Genomic DNA, 26,768 nt, shown 5'->3' with positions numbered 1-26,768 from the left:
CTACTCTTGAGGTGCTTACATTCTTTTTGTTGTTGTTGTTTCAAGTAGGCTCCACACCCAGCACGGAGTGTGGAGCACAGAGCTTGAACTCACCACCCTGAAATCGAGACTGAGCCAAGATCAAGAGTCAGATGCTTAACCAACTAAGCCAATCAGGCACCCCTCAAGGGGCTTACATTCTGTTGGGGAGATGGATAGCAGACAAACAGGTAAATATATATTATAGTTCCAGGTAGCAGTTAAGTGACATGAAGGAGATTAAAGCAGAGAGAATGAGAGGGAATTGTGTGAGAGAGTGTGACTGCTTCACACAGGGTGGTCAGGGAAGGCTCTTCTGAGGGAATGAGACATGGGATGGTCTGGGGTAAGAGCTTTCTCCCAGGAGGAGGGAACAGCAAGTGCAAAGGCCCTGAGGCAGGAATAAACTTGGCAGAGTCAAGGAATAGTGAGAAGGCTGGTGTAGCTGGAGCAGAGTCAACCAGGGATAAGGAAGGGTTAGAGATAAGGTCTGAGTTAGCCACGGGCCAGAGTGTAGGGCCTTGTATATGACTGGGCTTTCACTCTGAGTGAGATCATCATTCTGGAGTATGACTGCCTCTCCTACTAGTCTAGGTGCTCCTCAAGGGCTGAGCTGGGGTCTTATTCTTCTCTGCATCCCAAGCAGTATCAGGGCATGGCTCCTGAAAGGCCTCAAAATATGTCTTTAAAAATTAATGAGGGGCACGCGGGCGGCTCAGTCAGTTAAGCATCCGACTCTTGATTTCAGCTCAGGTCATGATCTCAGGGTCGTGGAGGTCGTGGACTCCATGCCCAGCGTGGAGTCTGCTTGAGATGCTCTCTCCCTCTCCCTCTGCCCCTCCCCACCACCCCCCCTCACACATTCTCTCTCTCAAATAAAAAAAAAAAAGTAATGAATTAGTGGAGACATAGGTCTCTCTTTGGAAATCCTATCACTCCACTGCCTGCCTGGCAAACTCTTAACTTCCTTCAAGATCTTTTAAGACATTTCCTCCATCAGGAAGTCTTCCCTGATAGCACCTAGCCTCCAGGCTGGGTCAGCAGTCTCCTCTAGGTTCTCACAGTGTCTTGTGCTTCCTCCATTTTCATTTGTACTTCTGTATTGGGATAGTCAGTCTCCTCCAACAGACTAGGATGTCCTTAAAGGCAGAGACCTGGAATGATCCATCGCCAGGTCCCTTGCACCACCGAGAATAGGACCTGAGCCTCCAGAAGCCTTGGACAGTATTTATAAATAAATATACAAATGAAAATATGCTTTTCTCTGTCTAGCTCCTACTTATGCCTTAAAACCCCAGCCAAATGTCCCTTCTTCCACAGACCTCCTTATGATTCTTGCAGCGAGTTCTCGCCCTCCTTCCCCCACTCTCTCTCTCTCTCTGTCCATCTATCTGTCTGTCTGTCTGCTGGGCCCAAGATACTTCTATTATCACACATGCCACCCAACCCATAGACACTGCAGTTCCATGTCTATGTTCCCAGGGAGCTCTGCAGGACAGAGACCCCACATCATTCATCTCTGGATCCAGCCCTCGAGAAGCCTCAGAAATACAAGGGAATGAATGCATCAGAGAGAACTCCTATTCAACCATTAAAACCCAACCCGGACATTCCCTTCTCCTTTATCTGTTGAATAAAAGGACTGAAGATTACGGTCCCAGGTCAGTGAGGACCCAGGCCACCCGGGGGGACAGGGCTGTGCTCACCTGCAGGAGCAACTTGCGGTAGCGATCATTGAGTAGCTCTGAGTTGCTCTGCTCCTCCTCCAGCTCCTCTTCCATTTGCCCCAGGCGTCCCTCCAGCTGCCGCTTCTCCTCCAGAATGGCTGCCCTAAGGAGAATGGGAACAGGGGGAGGTGAGAGGGTGCGAGGGCCAGGGAGGGTGCCCTGCCCCACATTACGGTGGGCCACTCACTTGCTAAGGCTGCCATTGGCCAACTCGTCGGCCATCTCGTCCCGCTCCTGCTGGATTTGCCGCCGGGCACGATCAGAGGCGGCCAGTTCCTGTGACGGCAGAGAAGGCTGGTGGTCAGCAGTGATGGGGTGAGGCTATCTGGGCATCGGCCTCCCTGCTCCTCACACCTCAAGTCTCTTGGCCTTGTCTTCAGTGCACACGACCTTCCATCCCTGGACAACCTTGGAATGAACTTCAATCTACAGGCAGATGTCGCCTAAATCGGTCTCTCCAGAGCCCCGGACTCATGTCCATCCCCAGGCCCCTCCCCCCAGCAGGGCCTCACTGAGCTCAGCATCTCCTTTCTAATCCGCTCCTCGAGGTCCCCCCAGTCACGGGGCCTGACCCCCAGGTCTCTCCTCACCTCCCCTGCCCCCTTACGACCCACAGCCCTGTCCACGCTGACCCTTTACTTTCTCTGCCTTGTCTCCTCCCTGCGCCCCCACGTCCCAGCTCAGGCCTTGTCCTCTCTCCGCAGCCTTCCTGACTCTAATCCCCCCTGCTCTACTCAGAACCCTCCCAGGGCTCCCTAGTACCCTCAAGTCCAGTCTTTTGGCCCCGACCCCCAACCCCCTCCAATCCCCAGGGGCCCGCCCCCCTTCGTCTCCCATCCCAGGCCCCGGCCAGCCCCCTCAGCCCCCCCCCAACGCCTCCAATCCCCAGGGCCCCGCCCCCCCCACTTCCAGGGCCCTGCCCATTCTGGCATTACCTCCTGCAGTCGCAGCACCTCCGCCTCCAGCGCCTTGAGGCGCTTCTCATTCTCCCGGTTCTGGGTAAAGATTTCCTCCCGGGAGCTGCGCGACTCTTCCACCTCCCGCCACAGCTCCTTCATCTGGGCCTGGGCGGAATGAAGCAAGTGAGCGGGTGCAGCCTGATCATGACTCACGGGGAAGCCCCTCCCCTCGCCTCAGCCCTGCGGGGACTTCCCAGCTCCCCGAGAGCAAGCAAAGCCCTGCAGCCCGCCCCAGCCCCTGGCTCTGTGACCTTGGACCAGCCCCTCCCGCTCTCTGGGCTTCGGCTACCTCCAATTTAAAAAAAGTAATACCTTAAAACTAAAATAAGCGTGAAATGGGTGTAGTATTTGGACTCTGCAGTAATAATAATGCTGGCGCACACTTACTGATCATTTACCGTGGGGCCAGGCTCTGTTATATACACGTACTGACTCCCTTCATCCTCACAACTCCAGCTGGTGGGGACTAGTTTCCTCCCCAGTGTAGACACGGAACAACTGAGGCACAGAGAGGCTCAGCAACGAGCCAAGTGTGCTAAATGGCAGAGTCAGGACTTGAACCCAGGCCATCTGGCCCCAGGGCTTCCACTTCTAGTCACTTTGCTATGCGGCCACACCACTGAGTGTGTAAAGAAGTCAGCGTAAGACTTTTCAATGGCGCTTAAAGAAAAATAAAACACAAACTTGATGCCTATCACCATTAAAAAAAACTCTGTAGAGAGGTCAGTGAGGACAGTACTGGGTTTGGTACTAGCAGGACAATCATCATCGCAGTTATGAATATTATTACTTGCTTGATAATAACAGCTTTTCAGTGCAGGCGCCTTCTCTCAGGGGTGACGTAGTGGGAAATTTTTACTTTTTGGAGAGGGATCTTTCTGTCCTAGCGCTGCCCAATGGGGAGATACTGCAAGGACATGTGTTGTTTTACATTTTCAAGTAGCCCCATTAGGAAGGGAAAAAGAAATGGGTGAAAGTAGTTTGAACAGTGTATTTTTATTTAGCCTGACATATACAAAATGTTATTATTTCCATTTATAATCACTATAAAGGTTATTGAGATATTTTACTTTTTTTTTTTTGGTCATAAGTCTTCAGAATCCAGCATGTAATTTGGATCTCAGCCCCACCGAACCTTAGATGCCCAACAGCCACATGGGGCTGGTACCCAGTGTATCGGACAGTCCAGTTCTATACTTTTTTATTTAAAAAACAATTAAGACTTTACACGGACACATTATTGTCACCAAAAAAAAAATTTTTTTAAGTAATCGCTACTCCTAACCCGGGGCTCGAACTCATGACCCCAAGATCAAGAGTCGCATGCTCCAGCGACTGAGCCAGCCAGGCAACCCCCCTCCCAATCTTTTTTAAACAACCAGATATAACTTTGATATTAGGGGAGGAACCCTAAGGCATTTACATTTCAAAAATTAAATAGAATGAAGAAACTGGACTTTAAGCTAAGCATTTTAAGTAAAGGAAATAAAAAATATAAAAAGCGAGTGAACCTTTGGCACATGGATGTTTACAGAGCGACAGCTCGCGCGGTCGAAGGGGCCGACTCGCAGGGGGCTTAAGCCCCACCCCTACCTGCATCTTGCGGAGCTGCTTCACCGCCTCCTCCTTGCCCTGCGCGGCGGCCGAGTTCCGGGCTCTCAAGTCCTCCAGCTCCGCCTCCAGCTTCTGGCGGGCGGCCACGGCCAGGGCGCGCTGCTTGCGTTCCTCGTCCCGATCCACCTCCGCATCCCTCAGCTGCGGGGAGGCCGGGAGGGGCAGGCTCAGGGGGCGGGAGGCCCAGGCTCCCTCTACATGCTAGTGACCTGGCCTGGCACCCGCCAGCCCCTGTCCAGGCCACCAGCGCCTTTCCTCCTGACCTCTTGCTTCTCTACACCCCAAACGGATCCCGGATCCTCGTCCCCAAAGCCCAAGGCTCTTACCCTTCCGGAGCCCCCTTTACTCCAGCCTCTGCTCTGCTCGCATGTGTCCCCTCCAGCCCATTTCTGCACAGCTCCAGAGGCTCCTTGTACACTCACGGCTGCCCTGCACCTCCCATGCTCAGCACCCAGCTCGAGCCGGCGGCAGAGCACCTGAAGTCCCCCCACTGGAGTCATGAAATGGATGTTGCCAACCACAGGGAGAGGGGAATGAGTAAATGAACCAGGGAGGAAGGCTGTGGATGAAGGGGTGTAGAGGAGCTGGTCCCTGAGCGATGGAGGAGCGCTTGGGCAGGCTGGGGGGGGGGGGGGGGCTGGGGGTTGGGGCGAGGAAGTTTCTGGAAAGGGGGTAGCTGGGCGGATGGAGGAGAGGCTGGATTAAAGCGTTGGTTCGTGGAGAGGTTGTGTGTGGGTGGGGGGCTGTGTGGGTACCCAGGTAGATGCTGGGTGAATGGTCTGGTGATGATGTCCGATAGGGTATGTCAGTCTGTCAATGGGACATGCCCGCGGATTCACGGGTGATGCTGGGTGAATGGGCTGGGAAGCAGGAGGGCCCTGCGAAGCAACACTGAGCAGCAGGTAGGTGAGTGAGACTTTCTTGGCCCCTCTTTTAGCCTGAAGGCAGCAGAGCCCTCCCAGCCGGATGGGCGCCCTCCGGCCTCCAGCCCGGTCTGCCCGTACCTGCTTGGCCAGCTGCCGCCGCCTCTCCTCGCCAGCCTCATCTCGGCTCTGCAGGTCACGCTCGTGCTGTGCCTTGAGAGCCTGCAGGGTCACTTCCAAGCGCAGCTTGGCGTCCTCGGCTGCCGTCAGCTCGTCCTCCAGCTCCGTCACCTGCGCTTGCAGGTCGCTGGCTATCTGTTCTGCCGCCCGGCGGGATCGCTCCTGCTCATGCGCCTGGAGGGGAGGCGAGGGTGAGCCCTGGGCTCCTGGGGCACAGGGAGGGGGAGGCCAGGATCCTAGATCTATCCTAGGACAGTGTGAGGGAAGCTTTGATGGCCAAGATGATGTGCACATTCTGGTTTGCTCATTCATTCACCATCTCCCCGGCAGCTAGTTACTGGGTGTCTCATTCTGCATCACCCTAAAACATTTCATTAATAACCTCTGCGTGCAAGTTCTGTTATCCAAAGCCCTTGAGATCCAGTGTTTGTTAGGCCAGCTCTCACTCACGGTGGATTATTTCCTTGTGGGTTTTGAGATTTTTGCATCGTGAGCTCACTTCACTAAGGGGCTTCAGGTTTGGGAACATCCTGTGTGGACATGCGTTGAAGGGATGTTGCCCCAGACTCGAGTGTTGATTTGTGCTGGACCCCCCCCCCCAGATTAGCGCCATCCCACTCTCTCCTGCGATTTTTTTTTTTCTCAGCCCTTCCAGGGAGTTGTAAATTAAATCCCAAACACCCTGTGAAGGCAGATCTGGGCTTATAAATTTTGAGGCACCCCCCTCCCCCATCATGCCTCTCCTTTAACTGTCACCTTCTAAAAAAGTGTTCCTTGGCCTGTCGGGGCCTCTCTGTTACCCATGCCGCTGGCCCTGAGCCCCTCCCCAACCCAGCCTTAGTCACAATGGTTATTTAACATGAGCTTATGTGTCTTTTTATGCAACGCCCGCCCCCACAGTGCACTGTGAGTTCCACAGGGGCAGACGGACCCTATCTACCTGTCACTACTGCCCAAAGAACCTCATGGAAATTCTCATCAGGGACAGGGTCTACTTTCTGCCCTCAGAAGAGGCCAACAAGTTTCCCCTCCTATTTGGCACCTGCCAATCAGTTTTATTTGCTGGAAGGAATTCAACTTTCTCCCATCAACATCCTATTTCCCACAAAGTAGGCCTTTGGAGTCACCATGTATAACTTGGCCGTTTTCCCAAAGGAGAGACCTTAGTAGTCTGAGTATGAGCTGGATTTTGGCTCTAGAGCGCCCGGGGCTGCGGGCCAAGGTACGTCACGGGGCTTAGGGGTTCTCTCCAGGCTTGGCTAAACGCTCCATCAGATCTACACTGGAGCGTGTGGAAAAGATAAAGTCCTTCTCCATTGTACCCATGGGAGTACGCTGTTGGCAATAGGGAAGGACATCCGGAGAGTGTCTGCCCAGGGCCTCCCTGAACCATGTCTTCTGTCAGTGCCTCCCCTCACCAGTCAGGGGGGCTGGTGTCCCTGGGCCTGTCCTTGCTGCTGCTCCATAAGTATATTTGTTGGACAAACTAAGGAAGGATGGAATGGAGGATATGATGGACCTTTCAGAAGGCTGGGATGCTGGCTGGGTGAGTGGGGACTGGGGACAGGCCTAGGGGACTCCTCACTGGCCCTGCGGAGAGCCTGTATGTGCTAGGTAGGTTTGGGGGTGGCAAGGTGGGATGTCTTCACACTGGGTATGTGGTGTGTGTGAGGGGATGTACGTGTGTGTATGGTGTGAGGGGATGTGTGTGTGTGTGTGCAGGGTGTGTGTGCGGATATATGTGTGTGTGGTGTGTATAGTGTGTGTGAGGGGATGTATGTGTGTGTGCGGTGTGTGCGGTGATTGTGTGTGGTGTGTGCAAGGGTGTGTGTGTGGTGTATGTGGTGTGTGAGGGGATGTGTATGTGTGCAGTGTGCGTGTGGTGTGTGAAGGGATATATGTGTATGTGGTGTGTGCAAGGGGATGTATGTGTGTGTTTGGTGTGTGTGTGGTGTGTGTGAGGGGATATGTGTGTGAGGGGATGTATGTGTGTGGTGTATGTGGTGTGTGAGGGGATATGTGTGTGTGTGCAATGTGTGTGAGGGGATGTATGTGTGTGTGCGGTGTGTGTCTATGTGTGGTGTGCAGTGTGTGCGGTGTGTGCATGTGCACATAGTCATGTTTGGGGTGTGGTTCTCAGGCTGTATGTTGCGGTAAATTCTCTTCACCTGCTCTGACTATTCATACACACATACGGTGAGTGGTTCTCATGCTCTGTGTACATATGAATGGGTGTGTTCTCTGGAAGATTCTCCTCCTGTTCTGTGTATCTGTATGTGAACATGCGTGTTGATGAACGGTTTTCCTTACTTCCTGCATGTGTAAATACATGTGTTTGGTGGAAGATTCTCCTCACACTCTGTGTATGTTATGGGAGCACGTAGGCCTGGTCAGCAGCTCTCCCCCCATTCTGTGCTGGGCATGAACATGTAACTTTGGTGGCTGATGCTCTTCATGTTCCATGCACGAGAGCACGCACGTGTGTATGTGCCGCCCAACGTCGGGTGTGCATGCAGTGGCCCGCATGTGCGTCTTGGGGTGTGGGGGCCCCTGCTCACGGTCTTGCCGGCATCATCCTTGCTGCTCAGCAGGGCTTCCATCTCTGCCCGCAGGGCCCGGTTCTGCCGCTCTAGCTCCTCACGTGCTTCCTGCTCCTCCTCCAGCGCCCGAGTCAGTGACAGGGCCCGAGCCTCGCGCTCCCGGCCCTCCGCCTCGACCCGCTCACGTTCCTCCACCGCCCGCAGTACAGCTGCCTTCTCCTCTGCCAGGAGCTTCCGGGTTGAGGGAGATGGGGTGGGGGAAACAGATTAGCTGAAAGGAGTGTACAAGTGGATGGGAAAGAGGGAGCAGCCAGAGACAGAGAGAGAGAGGGAGACAAAGGCAAAGACACAAGAGGGAGGTAGAAGGATTAAAGTTGCAACTGTGTCCCAGACCAGCCCAACTCCTGAGTGGATCAAACTGATGAGCCCCTCACTCTAGAAACCCAAAAGAGGAAAGGTTATTTCTTCCTCCTGGGGTAGTGGTAAAAAAACATGTACATAATTTTTAAAAATGTACTTCAACCTTTGCTGTTTTTTAAGACACAGAAATTAGCAATAATAAAACTTTCAAGACCTGCCAAGAGGGAAGAGAACGGGGCTCATGGTCAAGAGAAAAACCAGTCCATGGAAAAAGACCAACAGATGACCTCCACACTGGGATCATCACACAAGGACTTTAACAATGACTAGTAAACTTCAGAACCAGATGGATACAGTGGGTGAAGACCCAAGGTTATTGCAGGAGGGATTTGAAACTAAAACAGAACCAATTAGAGAGGCCAGGACTGAAAAGCATGATATCTGAAATCAAAAAGTCATTGGAGGAAACTGAAAGCAGACTTGACACATCAGAAGAACCAGTAAACCTGAAAGCAGGTGGATAGACATGATCTAAATAGAGAGGGAGAAAAAAAAAAAAGGAAAAGAAAAAGACTAAAAAAATTAACAGAGCTATAATAACATGCAAGGCAGTATCAAGCAGTCAAACACACAGGTATTTGGAGTCCCACAGGAAAGGGGGAAAAAAAGGAAAGGAAGATATGAAACTGTCTTCATTCATAGAAAACAGGGTCACTAATGTAGAAAATCCAATGAAATCTATAAAAAAATCTGCTAACACTAAGTGAGTTTAGCTAATAAATTGTAGGATACAAGATCAATACATAAAAACCGATTGTATTTCTATATACTGGCAATCAGAAACTGAAATAAAAACGAGAACCACTTAATTTAAGCAATCCCTGTACCCAGTGCGGGGCTCGAACTCATGATCCCGGGATCAAGAGTCGCATGCTCTTCTGACTAAGCCAGCCAGGCGCCAAAACCAGAACCACTTAAAACAGCTTCGACGATATGAAATGGTTGGAAATAAATCTGATGAAAGATGTACACTGAAAAGTACAAAAAGGGGGCGCCTGGATGGCTTGGTTGGTTAAGTGTCTGCCTTCAGCTCAGGGCATGATCCCGGGGTCCTGGGATCCAGCGCCGAGTCGGGCTCTCTGCTCAGCGGGAAGCCTGCTTCTCCCTCTCCCTCTGCCTGCCGCTCCCCCTGCTTGTGATCTCTCCCCCCTCTCTCTGTCAAATAAATAAATAAATGAATAATTTTTAAAAAGTACAAAAAGTAAAGGAGATCTAAATAAATGGGCACAGGTACCACGTCCCTAGGCGAGAAAACTCAGTATTATTAGGATATCAGTTCTTCCCAGATTAATCTGTAGATTTAACACACTCCCAGATCAAGAGGATTTTCTTTGTGTGTGTGGAAACTGACAAACAGATTCTAAAATACATGCAGAAATGCGAAGGACCTGAAAGAAGCAAAACAACTTTGAAAAAGAAGAAAAGATTGGACAACTGGTGCTACCTGATTTTTAATATCAATGCAAGAATGAGTCAGTAAAGAAAGTCTTTTCAGCAGTGTTTGCACAATTCAACAGCCATGTATAAAAAATCAATTTGGAGCCATGAGAGCACAATATAAACAAATTAACCCAAACTGGATCACAGACCTAAATATAAAACTGCAAAGTAGAAAACTTCTGGAAAAAAAATATAGGAAATCTCTGTGACCTTGGGTTAGGCAAAGTCTCCTCAGACACAACATTAAAAGCACAGCCCACCAAGTGACAAATTAATAAATAGGACTTCATCAAAATTCAAACCTCCTGCTCTTTGAAAGACTCTACGAAGAGCAAAAAGTCAAGCTGCAGACTGGATGAAAATAGATGCAAAGCAATATATCTGGTAAAGAACTTGTATTCACCATATATAAAGAAATATATTTCTTTTATTATTGAATAATAAAAGAAACAACCCCCACCCCCAAAACAAAACAAAGGAAACAACCCAATTTTTAAAAAATGGGCAGAAAATTTGAACAGATACTTCACCAAAGAGGTATACAGAGCAAATAAGCACATGAAAGATGCTCGATGTCACTGCTCATTAGGGAAATGTGAAGTCAAACCACCACATCCTATTAGAAAGACTAAGGTTTTATTCATAACAGCCCCAAACTAGAAACCATTCAAATGTTCATCAACAAGTTAATGGTTTTCAAAATGTGTTCTATCGATACAGGAATAATACTCAGCAATAAAAAAAAAAAGGAATAAATAATTACTAAAAAAATTTTTGTTTTATTAAGTTATCTCTATGTCCAACGTTGGGCTTGAACTCACGACCCCAAAATCAAGAGTCACATGCTCGACCAATGGAGCCAGGCAGGTGCCCCGAGGAATGAATTATTAATCCATGCAAAAACATGAATGAATCTCAAAATAATTCTGAGTGAAAGAAGCCAATCAAAAAAAGAAATTTATATGAGAAAAATTTATATAAAATTCTAGGAGAAACAAAGAGAGCCTTGATAATCGATGGTACAGTAGTAAGCGGTCAAACATACATGTGTTTGGAGTCTGAAAAGAAGAGGAAAGAGAGAATGGAGCAGAAAAGATATTTAAAGAAATAATGGCCGAAAATTCCACATTTGATCAAAAACACGAACCACAGCTGTGGGATAAATACAAAAGCCCACAGCTGCATACATCACAAACTGCTAAACACCAAAGATAAAGAGAAAAAATTTAAACCAGACAGGAAAACATAGATCCCCTACAAAGACACAGGATTTGAATGATTGCTAACTTTTCATCTGAAACAATGGAGGCCACAGAAAATGGAATGATCTCTTCAAAGTGCTTAAAGCATAAACTGTTTGCCTAGAATTCAAGAGCCAATGATATATCCTTCAAAAATGAAGGCAAAATAATGACTCTCCCATTTTCTAGATGAAGAAAATAAGGCACAGAGAGGTTGGGCAAGTCATCCAAGCCATACAGCCAGAAGGGGCCAAGCTGGGATGTGAACCTCAGGGTTGCCTGATCTTAATGCTGTGGGGTCCTATGATTTCGATTTCATCCTCAGATTGCCAGATGCTTAAGATTATCCCCATTTCCCAGACAGGCAAACTGAGGCTAAAACGGGAAAAGCAGATTGCCTGAGGTACACAGTGAGTCAGCAGGAGGAGCAAGATGTGTTATTTCATTTATTCCTCATCAGTACACTCTGGTGCACCTTCAGGATATCTTGTGGAGTAAGAGTAGGTACGACCAGGGCACCTGGGTGGTTCAGTCAGTTAAGCCTCCGACTCTTGCTTTTGGCTCAGGTCACAATCTCAGGGTTGAGGGATCAAGCCCTGCGTCAGGCTCTGTGCTGAGCGTGGAGCCTGAGGTTCTCTCTCTCCCTCTCCCTCTGCCACTCCCCCTTCTCACACATGAGTACCCCGCCCAGTGGGTACTACCAATAATTATTTTGGGACAAGAGACATAAACCAGGATGGATGCGGGGCCTATTTGACAGAGGCTTAGAGGGAAGAAGCATCTTGACCGGTGGTCCCCCCAAGTTCACAGCTGAGCCTCAGAAGCGCAACAGAGCACCCGCACTTCCCACCTGGGAACCTGAGGCGCCCCACCTGGTCGAACTTGCGCTGCTTCTTCTCCAGCGTGCTCACGAGCTGCCGCTGCTGCTCCAGGTCCATGATGGCATCGTCCAACTCCTGCCCCAGCTGCCGGCGGCCCCGCTCCAGCCGCTCCACCGCCTCGGTCTTTTCTGCCAGGCGCTGGGCCAGGGCCTCAGCCTCGCGGGCTGCCCGGCGCCGCGCCTCCTCCCCAGCTTCTAGTGCCCCCGCCTCCTCCTCCTGGCGCCTCCGCCACTCTGACAGCTGGGGAGTGGGGTGGGAGGAGAGGGTGGGTGGCAGTCATGGCTGTGACCAAGGCGTGAGCTGGTAGTGCCCCACTTCCCAGGGGAGGAGACTGAGGCTGGAGGAGGGAAGTGACTTGCTGCACTGGGTTCTTCTGCCTTGGAGTAGGGTTGAGGTTGGGAGTTGTGTGAACCTCAGCTTCTCCAGGAGATGAAAATTACTCCCAGGGGGACCCAGAAGATGAATCAGACCTGGACTCCACCCTGGGGAACCTCCCTTGAAGGGGGGGAGACTGAGCAGCACGGCCAGGGTGGTGGAGGCTAAGGGAGGAGAAGCATGGGAGCCGTGGGTGCCCACAGGAGGAATTTAGAATCTGTTTAGAACATTCAAGAGAGACTTCCTGGAGGAGCGGGCATTCGAGATGGATCCCGAAGTATGCATAGGAGTCGGCCAGTTGAATAAGGATATTTACAGGCATGCATTCAGCACTCATTCGTTCAACAAGCATTTCTCCAGGCCTCCTATGTGTTAGGCTCTATGTTGGCCTGTGCTGAAGACAAAGATCTAACTCTGAGAGGGTCCCGCTTTCAAGGAGCTCCCATTCTGGTGGGGGGACCCAAGGGCAGAGACAGTTCCAGCCCAAGGTGACTGGAATGGGGATGAGGAGAAAAAAGGGTGTGGGAGCGCAGAGCGGGGCGGTGAGGGATCTCCCACAACAGGAGAGGCTGATATTGAGTCCTGAAGAATGAAAAGGGTTTCTCATATGAAGTGGAAAAGGAGGTGAGAAATAACACAGCTAAAGACATGGAAGGGCCAGCAAAGGCAGGGCTGAGAGGCACAGGCTCTATCCTGGGGGCACGGGGAGCCAGGGAGAGCAGTGAGCAGGGGAGGAGCAGGGGAGGAGCAGGGGAGGAGCAGAGGCAGCTCTGTGGTAGAAAGGCCGCCTGGAGGATGAGCTGGAAGGGGAGAAACTGGAGGCAGGGAGGTCTGAAGGGAGGCCAAGACGAGGATCCAGGCGACAGAGGATGAGGCCTGAGCAGGTCTAGGTCTGTGTAGACGCAGAGCAGGGGTGAAAGAGAATCGGGGGAGGAGGGGTTCGCTCTGCACTGACAGGCTGCGGGCCGAGGGAGAGTCGGAGACGAGAATGGGGGTCTCCTGGGTGTCTGGCCTAGGACCAGGTGGGCAGTGGGGCCATCCCCGAGCTGGAGAACCCAGGAGGAGCGGGTTGGGACCGGAGGCCCCTCGAGGTCGCCCTCCGGGGCCGCTCACCTGGGCCTGGGCAGTCTGTAGCTCGCGGCCTGCCCGCTCCCTGGCGGCCCCCTCCTCCTCCAGCTGCTCCCGCAGCCCGGCCACCTCAGCCTCCAGGGCTCGCGCCCTTGACCCCAAGGCCAGCTTCGCCCTGTTCTCCTCCTGCAGCATCTCCTGCAGATGATGGGGAAAACGGAAGTCAGGTGAGGGCGGAGGGTGGGGAGGCACGGGGAGCGGGGTGGGGAGGGGGGCTGGCCTCACCTGGGCGTCGTGTAGCTGGGCCTCCGAGCTGCTCAGCTCCTTGCTCAGCCGAATGGCTCTGGACTCGGCCTCACTCAGGGCCCCAGACACGTTCTCCAGTTCGGCCTGCGGGGAAGGGGCACCTTCCAATGGCGGCTTCCACCCGGTTGACCCCAGCCGCTCCTCCCCCTCAAATCCCTGCTACACTGGGCTGGTGATGATGATGTCAAGTGGGGTAGCTGCTGGGGAAACCAGCCTGGTGGTTCCTCAAATAGTTAAACGCAGAGATTCCACAAGGCCCTCACTCTCCAAGGGAAGGAAGCCTACTGGTTTCACACACCAATAGTGCTATTCCCAGTTTATATAAAGGGAAGCTGAGGCACAGAAAGGTTACAAAATTTGCCCAAGATGACACAGCTACCTGAGGTAAGACTGAGCCACGCAGACTGGCTCTACAGCTGTGTTGTCCAAAATAGTAGCCACCAGCCATACATGGCTACATAAATTTAAAAACTAAAATTAAATAAAAGTAAAAATCCATCTCCTCAGCTTTGCTCCCTACATTTTGAGTATTCAGTGGCCAAGTGGATCTGATCGTGCAAATACAGAACATTTCCATCACTAAAGAAACTTCTAGTGCTGCCTGGAACTCTTGCTATCAGCCACCAAACTCTACTTCTGGTGTCACTCTTATGTGTGTGATATGTAAAACATTTAGTACAGTGACCACTAGGTAGCATGATTCCACTTGGGGCAGATCCTGGCTGCCCCCACAAATCCACTCTTCCCTGGTCCCACTATGACAGTCTATTCACTAGGCCTGTGGCTAGTGAAACTACATTTCCCAGCCTCCCTTGCAGCTAGCTGTGGTCACGTGATTATGTGATGGCCAACGGAATATAAGCAAAGGGATGTATGCACATTTTGTCACTCCCTCTCTTTTTCTTCCTAAACAGAAGCACGGATGTGCCCATAATCCAGATTTGATTCTGAAGATGAGGGCAATGCTCTCAGGGACAGTGGCATGACAAGACCAAGGAACCTGGCTCTTAAGTGACCTTGTGGAGCACAGTATCCTGCCAGCCTCCACTGCTTACCCTGAGTCTTTCTCAGGAGGGAAAGACACACGTCTTTTACTTAAGCTGATGGATTCTGGGGTGCCTTTGTTATATAGTAGTTTAGCTTTTACCCTAATACAGCATTTTAATCTGGAAACGAACTGTAATGGTGTTTTCCCCTGGAGGAATTGGACAACTAAAAATCATTCCTCCTGGGGCCCTTGGCTGACCTAGTTGGTTGAGCATTCGACTCGATCTCGGGTTTTTTGTTTTTTGTTTTTTTAAAGATTTTATTTATTTATTTATTTGAGAGAGAGAGCATGAGAGGGGGGAGGGTCAGAGGGAGAAGCAGACTCCCCGCCGAGCAGGGAGCCCGACGCGGGACTCGATCCCGGGACTCCAGGATCATGACCTGAGCCGAAGGCAGTCGCTCAACCAACTGAGCCACCCAGGCGCCCCATCGATCTCGGGTTTGTGAGTTCGAGCCCTGCACTGGGTGTAGAGATTACTTAAAAATAAATTACTTTTTAAAATTATTTTTTAAAAAGTCATTTTTTCCTTCATTTTTTACTGCTTCTTTGTATTCTTAGTAACGCATAAGTATCAGCCATTTAAAGAAACACAATAAAATTAAAATGTAAAAGTCCACATTTCTTTTAACCATCACAGTATGATATCATCCCCACACAGTTCCATGTGTCCAAACGGGGCTTTTCTCATCAGAATACAGATTATTTAAGGCTCCTCAGAGGGTGAGGGGTCATGGTAGGGTTAAGAGCTATAGGGTCAGGCATGCCTGGGTTCGAGTTTTGGCTCTGAGGGATCTTAGATGATCAGCCTCACCTCCCTGGGCCTCGGTTTCCTCGGATGTGAAAGGGGAACAATATTAGGAGAGTCAGGAAGATTTAATGAAATACATAGGATAGTTGATATAAAGTAATTGCTCACCGAATCCCAGCTATTCGTGTGTGATCATGCTGGAAGAGTTTGAAAGGACCACAGGGCTGCTGTGGACCAAAGAGAAGCCCACAGAGGGTCCCTGCCCTGGCCGCCCCACTCACCTGGACACGCTGAAGCTTCTCGGTAGCCTCCGCTCGAGCCCGCTCCCCGTCACCAGCCCGGCCCTGCACCTCCTGCAGCTGGGACTCCAGGCGGCGTCTCCGCTGCTCGCCCTCATGACGTGAGGCCTGCAGGCTGCTCAGCTCCGACCGCAGCTCAGACACTTCGGTCTCCAGGGCCAACCGGGTCTTCTCCCAGGTACCTTTGCTCTGGCAAGGGAGAGAGACAAGTAAAGATTTATGCCTCCTCCCTCAACCGGACTGGGCATCCTCCTGCCTCAGGGCCTTGGCACTGGCTATTCCCTCTGCCAGCCCTCCAGGGTCCCCCATTCCTGTCCCAACCCACCCTCCGGGCCTGTTCCAGCTGCTCCGTCAGCTCGCCCAGAGCCTGGCCGTGGCGCTGCCTCAGCTCCTGCACTGCTACTTCGTGAACACGCGTCTCCTCTTCCAGAGCCTTCTTCAACTCTGTCACCTCCTGTTCCCTCTTGGACCTTTTGTGGAGGGAACATGATTTCAGAAGAGAGAAAGGCAGGGACTTTGAGGAAGTGCCTCATTTTATTGTTTCCCTTCAAGAATGAGGACCTCACTCTACATTCCCTGAGGGATCTGGGTGGTAACCGAGGGAGGAGTGTGGCTTTAAGGGTGAGCTCCTACTCATCTTTCAAAACCCTATTCAAAAGGCCCTTTCTCAAGGATGTCTTCCTGGACTCCCTCCATAGACGTGGTTTAGGGGCTCATTCTTATCATCCACAACGCCCTGTGCTGCTCCCTTAGAGCAAACTTTATTCTGGATTGGGTCCCTTTGCCTGAATCTGCCTCCCCCACACTGGGAGTCCCTGAGGGAAACGCCTGGCTCTGACTCATCTCTGTCCCCAACCTGGCCGAGGTGCAGAGCCAACACTCAATAAACAACTGGTGAACGGCTAAACCTCTGTGTCAATGGAGGGCTCACACCAAAGTCCTTCTCCTCTCCCCGCACCCTGCCCTGCCCGTGCCCAGGCATTGCCAGCTGCCTCACCGGAGCTCCTGCTGCGCGTTGGTGGAGTCTAGCGTGTCCTCCAGCTCGCTCCGTAACGCTTCCAGCTCCTCGCCCAGGTCCCTGCGCTGCTTCTCTGCCTTGGCCCTGGCTGCCCGCTCGGCCTCCAGGTCCTCCTGGGCCTCAGCCAGTCCTGCTTGCGCCTCCCGCAGGGATTTCAGCAGCAGGACCCGGGCACTGCCCTCCTCCTCCACCCTGGGGGTGGACAAGGACCATGGAGTGGGTACAGGGGCCGGCAAAGGGCAGGGATGATTTCTGGGGGGGGGGGGGAGGCCAGGTGGATTTGGGGGTGGTCCATCCCAGGCTGAAATCCTAGCTCTGCCCTTGGGCGCATGCCTCAGTACTCAGAGCCTCAGTTTCCTTAGCTGTAAAATGGGCATGACAGCAAGAGTAATCACAGGGACACTTACTGAGCCCCTGCCACAAGGGACCCTTTACTTTATCATCTCATTTAATGATCACACCAAATGAGAAAACTGATGTACAGAGTGGGAAAGTCCTTGCCCAGGTCACAAGGTCAGCGAATGGAAGAGCTGACCCCAGCATCTGATCAGCCTCATGGCCCCAATGATACACAGCCTCTTGCAAAGAGAAGCTGAATTGAGGGGCAGCAGTGGCTGGGAGTTAAATTGCTCATGGAGCCACGCAGACCGGGGTTTGGATCCCCTGCTCTCCAGAGCCGAGCAGGGAGCGTGGGGCGGCGCTTGATCCCAGGATCCTGGAATCATGACCTGAGGCGAAGGCAGACGCTTAATGGACTGAGCCACCCAGGCGTCCTTTAAAGAATACTTTCATACTTCATCCCCACACTAACCTTAGGAGTAGCTTCAAAAGCAGGCCCCTTTCACAAATGAAGAAACAGGCTAGGGAGGGGGATGCCACGAGGGTGAGGTCAGGTGGCGGGAAAAGGGGCGGGGGCGGGGCTTGAACCCAGAAGTCAGATGAGGGCGCAGGTTCTTAACCACACACACACCCCACGCACCACTGATTATAAGACACACATTTTTCCACATTTTAACATCTAAGTTGAGCTGCGCCTATAATCAAGGGCTCTCGGACGGGGAAAAGACATTCGCAACACCGAGCGCACACAGTAGGTACTCCATAATTTCGACTGGCTGTAATCATAATGATAGGATTCCTTTCATGACTGGAGCGCTTATGAAGTCACAGCTGATCCCCTATTCCGACCGCGGAACTGGGCAAGTTACTAGACACGCGGGGCCTCCTTTCACACTTCCCTTAACCCGGCGGGCTTGGAACTCTTGCCAGGTCCAGGTTACAGAAGGGGCCACTGAGGCTCCGCGGGGCTGAGGCGCACGCGCGCCGGTGGAGTCTCCCCCCGGCGCCCCTCCCGCGGGCAGGCCATGCACTGTGGGTGGCTGGCCCCCTGCCCCGCGCACCTGGCCAGGGCCGCCTGCAGCTCCTCCTCCTTGCGGCCCAGCTGGGTGCGCAGCTCCTCCCCGCGCTGCTGCTGCTCCGCCATCTGCTCCTGCAGCTCCGAGCTCTCCCCGTCCAGCCGCCGCTTCAGCTTCTCCAGCTCCTGGCGGCCCTTCTCCTCCTTCCGGAGGCGGTCTGGAGGCGGAAGTGGGGGCCATGCAGAAGGGCGCCAGACCCCACGCCCAGCAGCTCGCCGACACCCGCGGCCCTGCCCCCAGCAACGGCCGGGGTGGGGGTGGCGGCAAAGCTGTGGCTCAGCATCTCCTGTGCTCCCCCTTTCCAGCTTCCCCGACCCTGGGCCCGACCCCCAGGTGCTGTCCTCTCCTCCTCACCCCCAAGTGACAGCCCTGCTCCCGCTCAGTGACTGTCTCTGCCCTGTCCTCTCCTCTCCTGTCTCCACAGCCTTCTCCTGCGCTCTCTCCCTCCTGATTTTGAGTCAATAGCAAGGGACAGTGACAACAATGTGTCTGAAACAGTCAGTGGGACAGTCAGGGAGAGTGACCCAAGACACGGAGGAGAGAATTGCATTTAGAGTGACAGAAACAACCTAAGAGCTGGGAGGACACCCAATCTGCCCTGAGCCTTCTTTCCTGCCCCCATTTAGCAGATAGAACCACTGAGGCTCCACAGCACGCGACGTTCACCCAACGTCCCCCCTCCCCCACCGCCGCCAAGCATGCGCAGTGCGGCTTCCCACTGGGGGCGGCGCTCACCCTCCATGTCCACAATCGTGGCCTCGTATTTGAGTCGAAGCTTATTGAGGCTCTTGACCTTCTCCTCCTCCTCGGCCGCCTGTGACGAGAACTCGGCCAGACGCTCCTCCAGCAGCTTCCGCTCCTGAGGGTGGTGGGAGGTGGGGGCGGTCAGAACAGCCCTGTGTCAACGTTGGCTCATCTCCCGTGCCTTCTCATCTGCATTTCTGCTCAGCTCCACCCTTCCCTGAGCCTCCTGCTCCGGATCCCAACCTTCCTTCCCCATTCTCTTGGGTCTGCAGACGTCCCACCCTCACGAGTACAAACGTCGTAACTACAGGCTAGACTCCCATTATTCGAAGAACCCCACCAATCACTAACACACCATCCCACTCATGGGTGCTGAGGTTCATTCCAAATCATGTGCAATTATAAACAACACTGCAGTGAACATCCTTGTCCATCCGCTGCATTCACGTGAGTTCTGGATCCCTACCACCCAAAGTATGGGTTTGCGGACCAGCAGCAGCAGCAAATGGGAGCTTTTTTAGAAATGCTGCATCTCAGCATTTCCACCCCAGACCCGCTGAATCAGAACCTGCTTTTTAACAAGCTCTCCCTATGATTCTTGGGCACATTAGCATTTGAGAAGCACTGGCCTGGAGCAGTACTTTTCAAACTGTGAGTGGTTCTGGAAACCAATGTAGTGTGTTGGCACTACCCTTAGAAGGAAAGAAATAGAACAGCGTAGAATGGAATAGCCATTGTACCAGAAGGAACGTTCCAGAAAACTCCTGTGCATCCCTGACCTCTCAACTCAGGTATCATTGCCTCAGATAAGCCTTCCCTGACTACCCCGAGGACAGGTGAGGCACCCATCACCCCCCACAGTCTTTTTTACAGAGAGACACAGCGAGAGAGAGAGAACACAAGTAGGGGGAGTGTGAGAGGGAGAAGCAGGTTTCCCGCGGAGCAGGGAGCCCCATGCAGGGTTCGATCCCAGGACATTGAGATCATGACCCGAGCTGAAGGCAGCCACTTAACTGACTGAGCCACCCAGGTGCCCCCCTCCATAGTCTTCTATTCTTTTCTGACAGTTGAAAATTAAGTCACAATTTGTGGTTATGTTTATTTTCTGTGGTGTCTCATCTAGCATCCCTTTCCGCCAGCCCCCTGTGAGGACATAAATGGTTGTCTAGGTTAGTTCAATGCCATATCCCCTGTGCCTAGCCCAGTCCTAGCTGGGGCAGGTAAAAGATGGTGGTGGGTTCTTTGCCATGGCCCCAACCAGGGATGGAGCCCCACCTCCTGAATCTGGGCTGAGCCTATGACTGCTTTAAGCTCAGTGGTCTGCAAACCACAGTGTGCAGGCCAAATCTGGCCCACCATCTGTTTTTATAAGTAAAGTTTTATTGGGACACAGTCACACTCATTCGATCATGTACCATCGGTGGCTGCTTTCATGCTATGTCGGCAGAACCGAGCGCTTGTGACGGAAGCACAGAGACCTGCAAAGCGTGAAATATTTGCTATCTGATCTTTTACAAAAGATGTTTGCCAATCCCTGATCTATAGAATTGGGCACAAGTGATGCCATGTCAGTTTCAGGCTTAATACTTTAAGGGGCCTGGATGCTTCCGCTTCCCCTTCTCAGAGCCCGGAGCTGCCACGTAAGAAACCCACGCTCTCCTGTGGGGACAGAAGCCACACGAAGGAGCACCAAGACGGCAGACATCCACACCCGGCCCCCACGCCACAGCGACTGCCTCCGAGAGCCACGGAGCAGCTGTGCGATGGAGCCCCAGCTGACCCACAGAAGGATGGGATATAATGAGATGGTGGTGGTCTCCAGCCACGTGGCTTTGGGTGTTATGATCTACCAGCGATGGGTAATGACACACAGTAGTTGCTCAATAAATACCTGCTCCGGTGAAGGTGTGACAGAGAGAAAGTGAAGGGAAGAGCAAAGGTCGAAGGGAGACACAGCTGAGACTGAGAGCCCGAGACCCCTAGGGGTGGCACTAGCTGGGGAAGATGCTGAGAGAGACCCACCCCCCCACCCCACCCCCGCCATGCACCACAGCTCCCTGCCCCTGGGGGCCTACAGGCCACCGACCTTGCTCAGCTTGGCATTCTGATCTTCTAAGAGTAGCAGGTCTTCCTCAAATTTCTTCAGCTTCGCCTCTGTGGTCACCTTCTCCAGCTGCAGCTTCTGCCGCGCCCCCTCCTCGGCCTCAAGGTGGTTCTCCAGCTCCTGGAGAGGGGAGGGGCAAGGGATGAGGACCCAGGGTCTGGGGGCCATCGTGTGATGGGAAGGATGGGGTGGAGGGGATGGTCCCAAACCCCCAAGGGCTTGTGGCTCAGACAGGTCCATGCTCTGGGCAAGGCTGGGAAGGAGCAAAACTTTACTGGCCTTCCCGTTTCATTCATTACCCCTGAGCCTTCCCTGAGGGCCCCGTGTGTGCCAAGCACTGTTCCCGGCACCTAAAATAGATACACATCTTTGTCCTTACGGAAATGACATTCTTGTGTGTGCGGGAAGATTATAAACAAAAAATATAATAAACACATCATATAGACAGGCACTGTCCACTGTGGCAACACGTGGTGTGAGACTGTAAATTAAGATTCGATATTGGGTGACAGCGTGGAAGGATGTCAAGGGCGTCGTGCTAGGTGAGATAAGTCAGAGAAAGACAAACCGCGGCTGATCTCACTTATGTGTGGAATCTAAAAAAAACCAAAAACAAAACACTGAGCTCATAGGTACAGAGAGGAGATGAGTGGTTGCCGGGGGGCAAGGGAGGGTCAGTTAAGTGGGTGAAGGGGGTCAACAGATACACACTTCTAGTTACAAAATAAATAAATCCCGGAGAGGTAATGGACAGCATGACTGTAGTTCATAACGCTGTATTGTATATTTGAGAGTTGCTGAGAGAGTAGATCTTAAAAGTTCTCATCGCTAGAATATTTGTTCTTGTTACTATGTAAGATTATGGATATTAACTAGACTTACTGTGGAGATCACTTCCTGATATATACAAATATTAAATCCCTATGCTATATACCTGAACTAATGTTAGCTGTCAATAATACCTCAAAAAAAATTTTTTTTTAAATTTTAAGTAGGCTTCACAGCATGGAACCCGACACAGGGCCCGAACTCACGATCCTAAGATCAAGACCTGAGCTGAGATCAAGAGTCAGATGCCCAACCAACTGAGTCACCCAGGTGCCCCAATAATACCTCAATTAAAAAAAAAAAAGGATTCAGGATTAGGTGCTGACTTGCTATCTGGTATTGGGAGGACCTATAACAGCCTACCCACACGTCTTCCTCCTACCTGCTCTGCTCCCACGGATAAGGTCCACTGGTCAAGTAACACTACACATCACGGGGACCAGGCACAGGGCCAGCTTCTGCCTACATAGTGGACTTCAGTTGCCTGCCAGCCCTGAAATTATTCAAACTAACCGATCACATCTCCCTGTAGGAACCAGGGGTCACCTCATCCTTTTGTTACTCCAAAGCCTGTCTCCCACGCTGTGATCTGTTCATTTTATTCCTGAGTGCAACCCCTGTGTGGCTCTCTGTGGCATGGTGTCAGGCCATCTCTGTAACTCTAGGGCAGGATCCCTCCCCCACATACAGGACGAAGAGGAGGTGATTAAAACACTTACTGAGCTCCTGAAATGTGGTCACTATGACTGAGGAACTGAATTTTCAAACTTATTTAATTTTATTTATTTTAAATTTAAGACCAGACGCTCACTTAATCACTGGAAATTTTTAAAGTATGTTTGGCATAAGTTGGGTACTTCAATCTACTTTTTTCAAGTGAAGAGGTCATAACACATAAATGCAGATGAATACTGCCAATGAAAGTTTAGCATCTGAATGAAGATGTAAAGCACACAGTGGATTTTGAAGGGGAACCGTGGGAGGGTGGCCTGCCTGGGAATACAGCAGCCTAGAGGCAAATGGAGCCAGGAGATGGAGAGAGAAAGAGCACAGAGGATATCACCTCAGCACCTGGATCCAGCCATGCCTGAAGCAGAATGCGTAAGCGTTCTGGAGTCTCCCATTATTTGAACCGAAGAAGTATTCTTTTGGCTTACGCCACTTTGAGTTGAGTTTTCTGCAAATTCATGGCCCAGTGAGACATGGTTTGGAGAAGCAAAGGTTGTCTGGGTAGACAGAAGGGCATGGGGTGAGGTGGCCTGTGGGCACACAGGGGCCTGACCTGTATATGCTGCTGCAGCCTCTTCTTGTCACTCTGCAGCTGGCGGCTGCACTCCTCCTCCTCGCCCACGCGGGCCTCCAGCTCTGCCACGACCAGCTCCAGCTCCTGCTTGCGAGCTGCCAGCCGGCCCCGCGTCTCTTCGGCCTCCGCACACAGCTCTGCCTCTGCTCGGAGTTGCTCCGCCAGGCGGGTGCGCTCCTCTTCCAGCTGGGGACAGGGTGGGAGGTCAGCACTCAGCAGGCAATGCTCCCAGGGCAGTCTCAGTGGAGCACTCGGTGCCTCCTGCCTCCTGATTTGCTTTGCCCTTTGGGGCCTGGAGGGCTTTCCTCCAGGTCCCCATCTCGGGATGACCTCAACCCCCCCCCCCAGTCACCAAGTCAGACCCCTGGGTGCCACCCTCTCTCCCACCTCCCTTCACCTCCCGGCAGCTTGGGCCTTCTCCTCTCCCCGTGGACTCTCTCCCCAGCCTCCCCACCTCCAGTCTCTCTCTCTCCAGTCCACCCTCCAAATAGCCCCCGAGAGGGCTTTCTACCATCTCACATTTCATTTAACACTCCTACGCCTAGAGATTTAACCAAAGGAAATAACTCAGTAAAAGCAAACAGGAAAATGCTCAAAAAGGGTTTTGCTTCAGCATTACTTATGAGACACCAGAAAAACTGGACAATGGAAAGCTCACTGCCTGCCTCCCGTCGCCCTGCCACAAGGCAGGCCCCTACCCTGCCCCTCTCGAAGCCCCTCTAGGAGCCCAGCCGCCTGAGCATCTCGGCTCCGCAGGAACAAGCACCCGCCCCCCCACCGCCCAATACCCTGGCTGCATCCCAGGGCCCTGCCTCCTGCACGTCACAGCCCACCAGCACCAAACGGCCTCAGCCTGGATCGGGGGGGGGGGGGGGGGGGGGCCAGCACACCGGAGCCCCCACCTTCCCCCTCCCCCCACAGCGACCGCGGCTCAGCTGGGAGCCCCGCCCCACGCCCTGGCTCCGCCTGTGGCCCCGCCCCACCGCGGCCCCGCCCCTTACCTGTGCCAGGCGGCCCTGGAGCTCGCCCACCTCGCGGGCACTCTGCTGCTGCAGCTCCTGCACTTTCTGTAGCTCCTGCACCCGCGCCTGCAGCACCTCATCCTGCCGCGTCACCTGCAGCAGCGGCTTCACCTGGTGGTGTGGGGGGGGGGGGGCAGGTAAAGGTGGGAATGGCTGGCTCCACTCGGCCCAGGGGCTGAGTAAGCACTCACACCCTGAGCCGGAGCCAGTGGCAGCTCCGGAGCTATGTGGCCTCCGGGGAGCTCGCTAATGTCATCTATCGAACAGGGATGGGAACAGCTCCTGCGCCACGGGGTTTTCGGGGTTTTCGCAGTGGGTGAATGAGCTGACACGAGTGAAGAGCCTAGAGCAGCCCGGGGCAAAGGCAAGCCGCACTAAACGTGTCCCTTCTTCGCGAAACTAACCCTAGGCGACAAGAGACACCGGCGCCGCCGTTCTGTAGCACAATGTCCCTCAAAGTTCCCGAGTCCCGGGTCCGGGGTGAGGGATGCACTTTACGCAATGTGTTTCAGGTCGCGGGACACGTGCCACACAACCTAATCAACTGAAAGGACAGGCTCCCCCTTGCTGAGTGGGATCCCCTCTGATCATCGCTGTCCCACTGCTTTGTTTGGTTCTTCTCGACTCAGCTCGGTTCTTTTTCTAGAGTATCGTATTCTCTTCTGCCCTAACTCATGGCATTTAACACAGCCACGATTTTATATTTATCTGTGAGACTCATTCGCTGATGCCGGTCAATGCCCATGCCCAGGACCTGGGGCAGGCCACCTTCCACCTAAAGCGCCAGCTTGGAAACGTTTGAGGCTTTGTGGGCCACCCTGTCTCCATTTTAACAACTCCACTCAGCTGCTGGAACGCAAAACCAGGCACAGATAACGCGTTAACCGATGGGCATTTACAAACACAGGTGCCTGGACCAGGCCACACTTTTCCGACCCCTGCTCTAGACTGTGGGCTCCATGGGGCAGGACTTTGCTTTTATTCACCATTTTATCACGATCCCCCAAAAGTTATTGGCACATATTAGGTGCTCAGTTAACACTGGCTGAGGGCACGTAGGCTGACTGCTCCCACACCATATTCAGAATTACACTGAATGGCTGGGTTTTTTGCCTCCAAACTTCGATCTTCCTTCCTCCTCTCCAATTTCCCATTGGGGGAACACACTGCCCCCTATGCTCACAGCGGGCCCGACCACCCGGCTCTGCCCCTCTGCTCCGAGCGGGCATGTGACACCAGCCTGGCTCATCTGATGTGTCCTGATGAGTCTTGGGGTGGTCACATGACCCCAGCAGGCCAAGGACAAGTCAAACCTGGGACTCTGGCTGGAGCTTTGGGATAGGAGAAGACCGTGCTGGCCTAGCTGGTCGGGGGACAAGTCTCAATGGGCTGGTGGCCCCCATGTGAAAAAGCCTAGAGGTGATCACCATGAGGAAAAGCCAAATGGGAGACACAGAAGGTCAGATAACTGACATCACTGTTTGGGCCCTTGTGCAATAAAAGGTTGACTCAGCAGGCCTGCACTGTCCAAACGCTGCACCTTTCATAGAAAGGCCTGGCCCTTGCGTGGCTCCTGGAAGATAATCTGCAAGCTCTTGGAATATTCTGACTGATAAGAGCGACTTTGTTACCTGGGTTTCTTGGCCCCCATGGTATCAACTTGACCTCTGGAGGGGCTGGAGACTGAGTAAGATCAACCACATAGGGGGTCAGCCATGCCTATGAGACTGACCCCCCCAATAACAAGCTTGGACACCGAGACTCAGGGGAGCTTCCCTGGTTGGCAACAGCCCATATATGTTGTCACACATTGTTTCTGGAAGACTTAAGCACTGTCCACATGACTCTTGTGTTGAGAGGACAACAGGCAGCCTGTGCCTGTTCTCTCCCAAGCTCTGTTCGGTGCACATTTTCCCTTTGCTGACTTTAATCTCTGTCCTTTCACTGTAATAAACCATAACCATGAATAGAACAGCTTCTCTAAGTTCTGTGAGTCCTCCTAGTGAATCATTGAATCTGAGGGGGTCTTTGGGACCCCTGACTTAGCCCTGGATCCAGCCGTTCTTGAAGCTGTCCTGAATCTTTTACTCATGTTGGTTTGAGTCAGATTTTTTTGGTCACTTGCTACACCAAAGAATCCTGGCTAACAAAGGTTGGGCTGATTGGTCCCATTTTACAGATGCAGAAAGCTGAGGCCCAAACAGAAAAAGCCACTTGGCCAAGCAGACTTGGCCCCAAGGTGCTGTCTCCTTGCTGCTCAGACCACTTCCCCAGGCGCCCTCACCTTGATGAAGAGTCGCCACCACTGCCAGTGTCTCAGCTTGAGGTAAGCGGCACAGTTCCTCTGCATCACCCTCAGGGCACTCTGCTGCTGCTGTCGCTTCTGGAAGGCTCTGGGTGGGGAGATGGGCAAGTGGGAGCGTGAAGGCTCAGCCCCTCCAGGGCTGTCCCCTTCGAGAGAGAGAGCACAGCTCCCTTCACACTTAGTCAACCATTGTTGAGTGCCTACGTGTGCAAGCACTTTCTATTATTGGCAGATCTCGTTGTGTATAGTCTGTCAGTCCTTCAGCCTTTGACTCTCTCTGCTCTATCCCCTGCTCTCTGTCC

The 26,768-nt window shown here is 52.6% G+C and overlaps 1 protein-coding gene across 7 annotated transcripts in view; it reads right to left on the bottom strand.

Moving 5' to 3' along the window:
• The window catches only part of MYH14 (myosin heavy chain 14), a 95,129-nt gene that overhangs the window by 10,507 nt on the left and 57,854 nt on the right, over positions 1 to 26,768 (bottom strand). For all 7 annotated transcript variants that reach the window (XM_035724865.1, XM_027617269.2, XM_027617271.2 and 4 more), the window contains 18 exons: positions 26,446 to 26,554; positions 24,141 to 24,272; positions 23,119 to 23,325; positions 20,991 to 21,128; positions 18,896 to 19,019; positions 18,146 to 18,317; positions 16,725 to 16,937; positions 16,053 to 16,197; positions 15,710 to 15,916; positions 13,612 to 13,716; positions 13,372 to 13,524; positions 11,875 to 12,123; positions 7,920 to 8,132; positions 5,323 to 5,535; positions 4,298 to 4,459; positions 2,681 to 2,809; positions 1,933 to 2,021; positions 1,725 to 1,848 (listed from right to left, as the gene is read on the bottom strand). In XM_035724865.1, the coding sequence (XP_035580758.1) occupies positions 1,725 to 1,848; positions 1,933 to 2,021; positions 2,681 to 2,809; positions 4,298 to 4,459; positions 5,323 to 5,535; positions 7,920 to 8,132; positions 11,875 to 12,123; positions 13,372 to 13,524; positions 13,612 to 13,716; positions 15,710 to 15,916; positions 16,053 to 16,197; positions 16,725 to 16,937; positions 18,146 to 18,317; positions 18,896 to 19,019; positions 20,991 to 21,128; positions 23,119 to 23,325; positions 24,141 to 24,272; positions 26,446 to 26,554 (2,884 nt within the window). The remainder of the gene's footprint in view (positions 1 to 1,724; positions 1,849 to 1,932; positions 2,022 to 2,680; positions 2,810 to 4,297; positions 4,460 to 5,322; positions 5,536 to 7,919; positions 8,133 to 11,874; positions 12,124 to 13,371; positions 13,525 to 13,611; positions 13,717 to 15,709; positions 15,917 to 16,052; positions 16,198 to 16,724; positions 16,938 to 18,145; positions 18,318 to 18,895; positions 19,020 to 20,990; positions 21,129 to 23,118; positions 23,326 to 24,140; positions 24,273 to 26,445; positions 26,555 to 26,768) is intronic.

This window comes from Zalophus californianus, chromosome 17 (genome assembly GCF_009762305.2).
Source record: "Zalophus californianus isolate mZalCal1 chromosome 17, mZalCal1.pri.v2, whole genome shotgun sequence".
NCBI lineage: Eukaryota > Metazoa > Chordata > Mammalia > Carnivora > Otariidae > Zalophus > Zalophus californianus.
This window is presented reverse-complemented; position numbering and strand designations above follow the sequence as displayed.